At 37.4% G+C, this 12,358-nt stretch overlaps 1 protein-coding gene across 2 annotated transcripts in view; it reads left to right on the forward strand.

Moving 5' to 3' along the window:
• The window catches only part of chchd3a (coiled-coil-helix-coiled-coil-helix domain containing 3a), a 231,951-nt gene that overhangs the window by 171,800 nt on the left and 47,793 nt on the right, over positions 1-12,358 (forward strand). For both annotated transcript variants that reach the window (XM_043714036.1, XM_043714037.1), the window contains exon 6: positions 9,754-9,824. In XM_043714036.1, the coding sequence (XP_043569971.1) occupies positions 9,754-9,824 (71 nt within the window). The remainder of the gene's footprint in view (positions 1-9,753; positions 9,825-12,358) is intronic.

A 12,358-nucleotide genomic window follows, 5' to 3' on the forward strand; every position in this document is an offset into this window, starting at 1 on the left:
ACCTCGTGGATGATCAATTGAATCTAAATGTTGTGTGGCCATGAACAGTACCTAACCTTAGCCTTGTCCTCGTTTGCCACAGTGTGCACACAATCCACATGTAGCAAAGACATTGGTGGGTTACTAACATCATTCTAGCTTATAACTACTGCCCCATCTCAGCTAAATAATTTGGCATAAACCAGGAATTCAGGAATGTCTCTGGTTAGGTATTTCATTGAGTGATCCCTTTATTCACTGCACTGCATATATTCTGAATGACAGTTGAGATTAAGCCATGTATTACAGATAGTATCTAAAATTTAATTGTAAATGTTATAGTCTTTGTGTTTGAGCTTTGTGGCACACTCAGGTCGCTCACTGTTTGGTATGCTACTCGAAAAATATGCTTTTTTAAACAAACTGCTTAAAATGCACAATCACACTGATAAAACTCCATTTCATGTTGCCTTTGTGTAAAATGCCCCAAATCTTACATGAGGTTTTACATTTCAATGAATACCGTAGAACCCCACATAAATACCTTTTCTGTGACACATCCTTTGGTATAATAGGCTTTTAGTTTAACACTCATTTCCAACATAGAGATGTTATTACTGTATTAATGGTATGGAATATTCGTCAATGTGCCAACATAAATGTAGATCAATGTTTCCCAGAGCAGAGTCTATTCTTTGAAAATAATCTGAGAAATTCCTATTAAAAATCATAAGGTATGCTGTTGCCAATAAATTTTCAGTTTGTTTTTTAATTGCTTTGCAATCTTAAACTTGATTAGGTTAGATACATCTTTTTGTGTGACATTGATTTAATTTGCAAATTTCATGGGGCTAATACAATATTCCCAAACCAGAACTGAAATGCCACCTGCACCATCTCATCACAAAATTGTATGCTCATAATTTTATCTTGGTAGTTTATGATGGCATCACAATCCTTGATTCACTTGCTGCTTTGTGCCCCATCATTAGTCATCTGCAGTTCGAGAGGCTTTCAAACAACAACCTATGAACTCTGGAAATCCTACCTATAGACTCTGACAACTTACTTCCCCTTCAGTTTGACACCAGTGGAATTCAAGATTTTAGCACTTTTTTTTACAAATTAATAAATCCCAAACTTGAATTCAGAACAGTTATTTGCATATTAATAATGTCCACTTGACTCCATAATGGTCCTTGGTCCATCTTGTTCTATGCTATGGATAATATGTGGTTGATTACTCAGAGCCAAATTGCTTGCCATTTAGAGGCTTACTTATAATGTTGCTTGGTGCATCTTCAGACCCTATATATCAATTAAATCCACAATGCCTCAGCACTCTTAAAATGCTTGGCATGCAGCATAATGAGTAGCAAATGTTTTGATTTTTTAAAAATTACAATAAATGGGCAGCAGATTAGAGTGGTTTTGACAAGTATCATAAAGCAAATTGCCTCATCAACCATAGTTTGTATTTGGTTTCGATCGATGTTCTAGATTGATTTAGAAAAATAGAGCACAGGTTTTTTATTCTAAATTTGACTCACTGTCTAAATACAATGTATTTGTGTATTTATGTAAGCAAAATAAAGGTTAATTGAAAGTTTATATTTAATTTATCTGTTAATTTCATATTCTGTCTGAATTGAATATTAGCTTCACATTTTTAAGAGGAGTCTATGCTAGTTCTAACTATAGATAACTAATGAGATATTTTATCATTATCTATGTTTTACATTTGTCTGAGCATGTTCAAGAAACAAATATGCTTTCTTTTTATGAAAAAGTTGATTCACAGATGGTTGTATTCCAATTCATCTTTACCAATTCTCCCATGCCTTTTAAGATCAAAACACCACATATTTAAAGATATAAGATTAATGGTGTAAGTACAACATTCTTGACTTTGTTGAAATCTAAACAAAATAGTGAACATAGGCAGAGATTTTTCAGCATCAGAGAACATATTTGAACAAAGAAGTGGGTTTTCATCTTATTATTGGACCATAATTTTGCAAGACTAAAAGATTACACAACAGGTTTGGTAGAAGTGACCACCTTAATCACCTTGCCATTGCAGCATCTAACTGCTTCAAAAACTAATCTAGTGTCCTTGAATGAACTATATTTATTAGCAAACCATTCTCACTGTTAATTTTCTTTTACATAAATTGATACTACTTCTATTCTAAACCTTAACTTCGTAACCTCGCACATGTTCTTTTAACTGTCGAAATATATTTGCAAATATTTTTTTAGATTTGCTTGCTTGTAAATGTATACTGATTACCAAGTTCCTACTTTTAGACCACTCTCTCCCAAGCTTGTTGATCAAATTGCTCCTTATCACTCATCCTTCTGACATGAGTGATGAACCGAGTTGCACTCCACTACAAAGCTTTTAAGATCTAAATGGTGCACAGTGACAGCAATCTATCATTTCATAGTGCATTATTGGACTTACACATGGGTTTGCCCTACACATATAGCATATAGTTATTCCTGTCACGTTATGCTGTGCTTGCTTGATTAGAGGTCAAGCCGAAACTTGTTTGCCTTAAGTTTAATACCACTGTTGAGGCCAGCATTTATTGCCTACCTTTCATTTTCATTGCAAAGTTCACAGCAAACTGCCATCTTGAATCACTTCTGAGAGTGTGAAGTATGTCATGCATATTAAAATTACCATTGTAGGTTTGTTGGGCAAAATTCTGATTTGTTAGTCATAGAGATGTACAACACAGAAACAGACCGTTCGGTCCAACTCGTCCATGTTGATCAGATATCCTAAATTAATCTAGTCCCATTTGCCAGCACTTGGTCCATATCTTTCTAAACCCTTCCAATTCTTACACCCATTCAGATGCCTTTTAAATATTGTAATTGTACCAGCCTCCGTTATTCCTGGGAATTCTTTTGTCTAACTTACTATTGTGATCTTGGTGATCCTTCAACTTTCTGTTTGGTTCAATTGATAGTACACTTGCATCTGATCAGAACATTGTAGCTTCAAGTCTCATTCTAGGACTAGAGCAACTTGATACTTCAATGATTTGGAGATGCCAGTGTTGGACTGAGGTGTGCAAAGTTTAAAAAATTACACAACACCAGGTTATGGTGCAACAGGTTTATTTAGAAACAGGAGCTTTCGGAGTGCTGCGCCTTCATCAGGTGGTTGTGGAGTGTAAGATCGTAAGACATGGGAATTTATAACCAAACTTGACAGTGTGATGTAACTGAAATTATATGTTGAAAAAGACCTGGATTGTATGTTAAGTCTCCCATCTTTTAGAATGAAAGTTCTTGAAACCAGCATGTTCATTCTAAGATGAGACACTTAACAAACAATCAGTTCTTTTTCAATACATAATTTCAGTTACATCACACTAAATGCTTGCTTTCAATTCTGTGTCTTACGATCTTATACTCCACAACCACCTGATGAAGGAGCAGTGCTCCAAAAGCTCATGCTTCCAAGTGAATTTGTTGGACTATAACCTGGCGTTGTATGATTTTTAACTTGATACTTCAATGTAGTGTTACATTGGAGGTACAATCAATCAGATGAGTTGTTAAACCATGGCCTTATCCTGCTTTTGATGGGTATGATCTAAAATTAAGTTTTGAAGAGGAGCACAGAATCTTCTGTCCTTACCAACATTTAACTTTTAGATCATAAATGATGATCTTCCCATTCATTAAATAGAATGTTTCACTGTCTGCAGGTGAACATAAGTTGTTTTTGCATTTCTTTTAAAAAGGACAGAGCTAGGCATGTTTTGAAACTGATTCAACACCAGTCACTTAGACTTGTCAGGTGGAGGAGAGTTATTGAATAGCATACAATTAAGAATGTTTGATAATTGAGCCTCCCAAGCATATGCTGTACTTTGAAATACAGTAAATGATTAAATATGCATAAAATGAAATGTGTTTGTGCATCTTTTTTAATGTGAATTCTAATTTTAAAGACTTAGAAAAGCAGTGATGGAGTTAATAATAAATATTACCTCTGCTAAGCATGTTTTAGTTCCCTGTTAGTCAGAATTAGTTGTAACATTGATGTACATAAATGGAATTGTTGGTTTAAAGGAATTTATCAAACGCATCATAGTGTCATGTAAATTGTGAAGTTGTCTAAATTAAGTGAATATTTGCTATTGTCACCAATAGTAGGTGGCACTTTTCCCTTCCCTTCCCATCTCTTCTAAGACCTTAGTCGTGTCGGCCGACATCTGTATGATTAATTGGCTTTCTGATTATTTCAGTATCTTCAGTGTTAGGATTTTCATTTTCTGTTCTATCTTTTGATGATTGAGTAAACACACTTCAGCTTTGTATTGAGGTCACTGACTGACTTTGGATTAGTAGCAGCTCAATATGCTCTTTATGAAGAAAGATTATTACAAACATCTCCTGTCAGATGATATTTTAATAATTTAAAGCACAGATTGTAGTGAATCCACTTTCTTCCCTCCTGGGAAGGAAGAGCCAAGATCACAAGTTGAAAGCATGATTTGTAGCACAGACAACAAGCAAGCTTTTTAGACTGTAAAGCTATTGTATTCAACATTCCTGCCGTGGAAAACTGGATTTTAGCATGACTGTATGTTTGGATTTAACAGAAATCCAATTTGCCAGAAATTAAATTCTGTTTCAACTGTGGAGAACCAACATGGAGTAAACCGACTTCATTCCTAATCGCATTAAGCAGGTTTTTTTGGACTACTCCAGCTGTGTCGATTCAGTTTAATAGGTTTTTAAAATTTCATTTTTCCTTTCCTCTCTTTTCCCCCCCCCCACAGTCCCATCTCCCAAAAACCACCTTGCCCCCAATATTGCTGTTTGTTTTGCACCGAGAATATATTATAATGTGATGTTCCACAACCCATCTGAGAAATTAGCATTCAATTCAGCTTTGAACTTGTATCCTTTGATGCACCAAGTTGTTGTAGTGTCAACATTAGCAGTTCCTGTTATAGCAGATCTTAACATGTAAAATTCAAACTACCTTTGTTTCAGTCCTGTATCCTGCTTTACACCTAGCTCCCCATTACACAAAATGAAAATTGCTTTCCTTATCTTCAAACCTTTTCTAATTTTACCCCACAGAAATTATGCCTTTCTCGTCAACCATGCAGTCCTTCCACAGATCATCCTGACTTTGATGATCTGTGGTAATTAGCATGACCTCACTTTGAACAATTTTTGGTGGAGGACCTTTTAGCCACTTTAGCATTACTCTCTGACTCTATTCTCCTGGTCTCAATAGTTCAGCAATTTCTCTCTCTGCCTTCATAAACCTTTATAAAGCCCATGTTCTCAACAAAGCTTCTTGCTGCCTCCTTATTCTTTCCCACTACAGTTCATCCTTCAATTCCTTTCTCACCACTGTAAAATGTCTTTGCATAATTGTTTTGCCTGAACGATACTATATAAACTAAGTTGCAAAGAAGAATGCCAGCGTAGTTATATTATTCAGCTGATTTTCACAGACCACAACTGATAATCCAGAGACGTGAATTCAAGTATCAAAACAACAGCTAAGGAACTTAAATCCAGTTATGTCGCAAACCTGGAATAAGATTTTAATGTCACTAATGGTAACCCTGAAACAACCCAGTTGCCATCATAAACATCTGGTGTACTGTTTGACTTCAGGGAAGAATGTGTGACATCCTTACCCAGTCCAACATGCATATGACTCCAGACCCACAGCCATATGGTTGACTCTTTACTCTCCTGGATAAGAGCGATATTATTAAACAATGGCATTACCGATGACGTACACGCCCATTGAACAAACAAAAGGCATATGGGTTGTTCATGTTTTTCAGGCAGCTCCGATCACAAGAATAGGTATTTTTTTGAAAAACACTTTGGATGTTGTCAGCTCGGGACTAAATTGTGACAGATGCACTTCATTTCACTTGTGATCCTCCAATATCACTGGACCAGAGAAGCTTTAGAAATGGATGTAATTGATAAATGACAGAAGGTAAAGATTGCTATCTTTTTTAAATTTAAAGGACCTCTGCACCCTAGGGCTACTTGGTAATTTCCCACAGAAAAAGTAAGAAGTAGTGTTGCGTTCTTTTGCAGCAGTGTTTCAAGGTTGTGAAACAATGCAATTGTCTTATAATATTGTTGAAAGATCGATGTTTGTCTGCATGGGAGATTGTTGTGAGGATGGGAAGGAGTGATGCGTGACCAATGAGGTTATCCATTGCTTCAAAGATGCAAATTATTTCTATTGTCTCAACCAAATGCCAGTATCAGGCTGGCTTCTGTCAGGTTTGCCATGTTGATGTTTCTTGGTGTTTCTGTTGCTGTAACAACCTTGTATGAAGTCTCCTTTAAAAGTGCACATATTACTGAGGAAAGGATTGATCTTGACTTTGGATGTTCTGTTTTCGTTTTTGAGAACTGGCCATATGGGCAGGTGTTTGAAGGTTTCTGGCACCTGTGAGTTGTAGTCCTGGAAAAATGACGGGACTTCAGAAATTTGATTTGGTGCTTAAAATCAGGAAGGACTTAATAGATAAAGAGTGCCCGTTTCCAGTTGCTGAATGGTTGGTAATTAGTGAGCACTCATTTAGTGATCAAGATTTGAAATGCATGCCCTGATATGTTGGTGAATGTAAATTCAGCCATAGCCTTCAAGGGAATGGAATGAATGCTTGGGTGGCAGCTCTCAGGGGTAATATTGTCGGGATGTGCGGAAAGAGTTGAAGAATGGGACCAACTGAATTGCTGTTGGAAAGAAGTAATGGGATGTCATGAGTTAAATGGACTTTATTTGTGCTGAACTGTTCCATGATTGTACAAGAGAAGAAATAAAGAAAGCACAGAAGCTGAAAAAGTGAAGAAATAAAAAAACAATGTACATACTTGTTCAATGAATGGAAAGTACTCCAAGATGCAACATCAGTTAAAGAGCTTGCAGCTGTAAGCTTCCATGAAGCATGTTTCTAATTTCACGCTTGTATCTGTCTCACTGCTTAAACCTTGGTTGATGATCTCCTCAGAACTTCGGTTTCTATCTACTTTATTTGAAGAGTGCACTTTCATTAATGATTCCAGTATTTTCTGAATAGCTATTTTGGTTTTGATAAATGCAGATGAACATAAAGCCTTTATATATTATATGCTCCATCATTAATTTGAGCCTCCCTTATAGGTTTGTCTATAAGAAACAGTGGTTGTACCTTTGACTGCCGTAAAATTTTGCTTTTTTGAAAAATAGTGTATTCTAAATACACACCACTATGATATTTTACCCCCTCCCTCCCATTGTAGTATCTCTGCGATATCCAAGTTAGTTTACTTCAATACCATATAGTATGTCGCAATTGATGCACATATTCTAAAATGTTCATTTCAAGAATCTGCTACAGAACTTATTTGGCTCGAAAAATCAAAACTATTCTTTAATTATGGAGAAAACATTTGGGAAGCACCATTTACTGAGACTTCTGAAAGAAAACCACAATCAATTATTTGCAGACCTGTAATTTTGGACTTTGATTAGTCCCCTGATGTGAATCCAAGAGGCCACATATCTATCCTTTGTTTTGTGTGGGGAAGGAAATCCAAGCCAGCAGAAAAAAATTAATATTTTTCATCTCTTGCCCCATTAGTAGTTAAAAGCACAGCAAATTCTCATGTCTGAAATAATTTACCATCCACTTTTGCTGTAACCAAAAGGAGCAATACAGAACTGCTTACACTTATGCCATCCATTTCTATAAAAGTTATGCAACCACTCCATAGAATTTAATAGCAGAAGCAAGATCTTTCAGAAAGCAATATGAATTAGATGCCATGTTATGATCTCTTCTTAACATCTGTTCATAACGTCTCAAAGTGTTGGCAACGCAGAAGACTCTTTACTGATGGGATAATTCTACTTTGATGCAATTGGACTGCTTTGTCATTGTTCCATGTGCTAATGAAACACATTTCAGTAACTAACATTTGGTATCTCTTTTTGTCATTTACAACTTAGAAGAAGGGCATTGAGCCCATCAAATTCATTTTGCTATCTGTTCAGCAAATTGTTCAGTTCTGTTCCTCTATTCCATTATTCTTCTTACCATCCCTATTGCAGTGCAAATGTATTTCTTCTAAGTGTCTATTTTGATTTCTTGTGAAATAATTGTTCATATTTGCTTCCATCACCCTGTGAGCAATAGGTTTGAGATCATTACCAGTTGCGTTTAAAAATATACTTCCTCCAATCCCCATTACATGTCCTGATTGAACGTTACATCTATGTCTTCTAGTCCTTGTGCAGTCAGCTAGCAAGAGTACTTGGTCCTTATTTACCTGATCAAATGTGTGATCATCTTGTGCACATTTTTCAATGTCCTTTGCTGTCAAGAGAACAACCCAGATTCTTCAAGCTAACGTTGTACTTAAAATCCCTCATCCCTGGAACCATTTGACAATGGTTCTTCTCCTGACCTTCTCAGGGATCCAAGCATCTTACCTAAAATGTGACAACTAGAAAACAATACTCCAGTTGTGACCTAACCAGAGCTTGTCAATCACCCCATTCAGCTTGCCTATCACCCCATCCTGTAGATATCTCTTTGCCATTTCCTATCTACCTGCCCATGAGTAGCTCCATTCTGCCCTCATTCAACACCATTTTGTCTATTGGTTGATCCGCACCTGTATATTCAATGTCATGATTTTCATTAATATAATTGGTCGCTCCTAAATGCAAAGACAGAAACTTATCATGAAGTGGAAAATGGTACATTGTGGAGGTAGATATGATGAATAAACATAACAGTTAGTATTTCTTAATTGTGCTACTAATTTGTGCAACACAACCAAGATCTAACCTCAATGGAGTTAGTGACCTTTTTTGTGCATTATTTACAACAGGTTTCTTTTCCTTTTTAAACCAAATCCTGAATTATGGTTTGATTCTATACATACTGTAAATATATTTACAAAATACTGTGAAGCTAGATTGCATTAGTAATAAGGCATAGCTGGAAAAAAATGAACAGTGCATTCACTTTTGAAATGATTGTTTGTGCCCAGTATGATGGATTCTGAACACTGTTGCTTGCTCTTTTGAAGCAGATAATTTACGCAAGATCATGCCTGCCTGAGGGACTCTGTGTCGCGTTCTGTATTTCCCTTTTCTATCACAATAAAAGCAGGTGGTAATAAATGTCTTCAAACATCAGGGCTGAGTGTGTAATGACTAAATGATGGTGGAAGAGGAATATACAAAACAAATGATGAATCCTATCTCTGCTGACAAATGACTTTTTGATAAGTTGGCTTGCAATCAAATTAGAAAAGCCTTTCTTTATATTGAAACCCCAACTGAGCTGTTGAACAGCAACCAAAACAGAAAATAAACTACTCAAACTACCGTGCCTAAACAAAAATAAGCCTTCAAGCTGAAACAATCAAAAATTGCTATTGATTCCTACAACTGTTGTGTTCATCTTTATTGATTCAGTAAAGAAAGATAAATCTGGTCCCAAATGAGATTACTGTACGTCAGTGCGTCAGGCAGTGAGACTGGTTTTGAGCCATTCATCACCCTGCGCAATGACCCATGCACCCCAACCAGTTACACTCCTGTTTAATCACATTGCCATCGATGTGATTAACACAAACCTGGGAGTGACAATCATTGACATCCTAAGTCTACTTTGTGCTGTTATGTTGGAGGAGGGTGGGGAACAGAGGCTCATTTGAATATAAGTTTTATCATTTTAATGGTTTTCATTTTCCCCCTAGAGTGCCCAATTCTACAAGCTGACTGCTGAGCAATATCAGAAAGCTGTTAGTGAAGTGGAGTCCAAGTTCAAGTAAGATCTCATATTGTAATTTATCTTTTTTTTTGGTGAACCACTTCTTTGTTTAAAGCAGAAGCAATCTCATGGTGCCTTTAAATGTTATCTGTGCATTTCAGTTCATCCAACAAATATCATGATAGTTACATCATTTCTCATTATATTGATCATTTTCATCTGAAATGAAGCAGCTCAGTTAGCAGCATGGGAGTGTGCACTGCTGCTGAGATTCGCTGCTCACACTGTAGAACCGTGGGGTGGTAATGAGGTAGAACTTAAATAGCACACTATCATTTTATTTCCTTTTCCAGTGATGATTCAGAAAAATGATACTTAAAATTCTGAGGTTAAAGCAGAAATGCTGGAAATGTGTTGCAGATCATTCAGCATCTTAAACAGCCTGAGAGAATTCATCTTCAGTGTGAGGAGCATGATCACAGTCATTATGAATGAATCCCAGAAATATCCTCCCACTCACCTCCCCCTCCACAACCCCACCAAGACGTTACTATCTTTTGTGTCATGGCTGATGTCTGGTGTGTTTCCAGCAATGTCTGTTTTGATGTTAAACATCATGCATTCACTTTTGCTCTTAAAATTTTAGAGAAATTTATCCAAATAAACAAACTTGTCATTCTGTTGTGATATCTTGATGAAACAACTTTGAGTTATGCCTAAAACTAGTGGTGATTAAAGCTGACTGACTGGAGTGTTACTTCTCAGAAATAACATTCTGTCAATGTCATAGACTTGTCACGGTTTGATATAACTAAGTGGATTTTTTGGACATTTCATAGAGCAGTTAAGTGTCACCCAAAATACTAGGGGTCTGGGTTTGCATACAGACCAGAATTGTTTGTTTATTCTTGCCAAGCACAAAAATCAAAGAATTGTGACCGAAGCGTGGCCAATGAGGGAAATTAGAGAAAGTAGTTGATTTGATGAAGTGGTATACAGATTTGCCAAGAAAGGCAGCAGAGATGAGGATTGGAAGTACTTTAAATTTCAGCAAAGGACAAAGGGATTAATTAAGAGATTGAAAATAGAATACAGGTGTAAGCTTGAAGGAAATATACAAACTGATTGTGAAAGCTTCTGTAGCTTTGTGAAGATAAAACGATTAGTTAAGACGTATAGATCTATTACAGTCAGAAACGAGGAAGTTAGAACCTGTGACAAATAGATGGTGGTCAAGTAAATGATATTTTAGTTCTGTTTTTGCAAAATCCCAGGAATGTTGGGAACACAGTATCTAGTGAGAGGGAAGAACCGAAGGAAATCAGAATTGCCAAGGAAATAGTGTCATAGAACATAGAAGAATACAGCGCAGTACAGGCCCTTTGGCCCTCGATGTTGCGCCGATCCAAGCCCACCTAAGCTATACTAACCCACTATCCTCCATATACCTATCCAATGCCCGCTTAAATGCCCATAAAGAGGGAGAGTCCACCACTGCTACTGGCAGGGCATTCCATGAACTTACAACTCGCTGAGTGAAGAACCTACCCCTAACTTCAGTCCTATATCTACCCCCCCCACCTTAATTTATAGCTATGCCCTCTTGTAATACCCGACTCCATACGCGGGAAAAGGTCCACACTGTCAACCCTATCTAACCCCCTAATCATCTTGTACACCTCAATCAAGTCACCCCTAAACCTTCTTTTCTCTAATGAAAACAGCCCCAAGTGTCTCAATCTTTCCTCATACGATCTTCCTTCCATACCAGGCAACATCCTGGTAAACCTCCTCTGCACCCGTTCCAGTGCCTCCACATCCTTCCTATAGTATGGCAACCAAAACTGCACACAATATTCCAGATGCGGCCGCACCAGAGTCTTATACAACTGCATCATGACCTCAGGACTCCGGAACTCAATTCCTCTACCAATAAAAGCCAGTACGCCATATGCCTCCCTCACCGCACTATTTACCTGGGTGGCAACTTTCAGAGATCTGTGTACATGGACACCAAGATCCCTCTGCTCATCCACACTACCAAGTATCCGACCATTAGCCCAGTACCCCATCTTTTTGTTATTCTTCCCAAAGTGAATCACCTCACACTTAGCTACATTGAATCCCATTTGTCACCTTTCTGCCCAGCTCTGCAGCTTCTCTATATCCTGCTGTAACCTGCCACATCCTTCCTCACTGTCAACAACTCCTCCGACTTTCGTATCATCCGCAAACTTGCTCACCCAACCTTCTAACCCCTCTTCCAGGTCATTTATAAAAATGACAAACAGCAATGGTCCCAAAACAGATCCTTGCGGAACACCGCTAGTGACGGCACTCCAAGATGAACCTTTGCCATCAACTACTACCCTCTGTCTTCTTCCATCCAGCCAATTCCTAATCCAAACCTCCAACCCACCCTCAATGCCATATCTCCGTATTTTCTGCAATAGCCTACCATGGGGAACCTTATCAAACGCCTTACTAAAATCCATATATACCACATCTACCACTTTCCCCTCATCAACCTCCTTCGTCACCTTTTCAAAGAATTCAATAAGGTTTGTGAGGCACGACCTGCCCTCCACAAA

This window comes from Chiloscyllium plagiosum, chromosome 23 (genome assembly GCF_004010195.1).
Source record: "Chiloscyllium plagiosum isolate BGI_BamShark_2017 chromosome 23, ASM401019v2, whole genome shotgun sequence".
Classification (NCBI taxonomy): Eukaryota; Metazoa; Chordata; class Chondrichthyes; order Orectolobiformes; family Hemiscylliidae; genus Chiloscyllium; species Chiloscyllium plagiosum.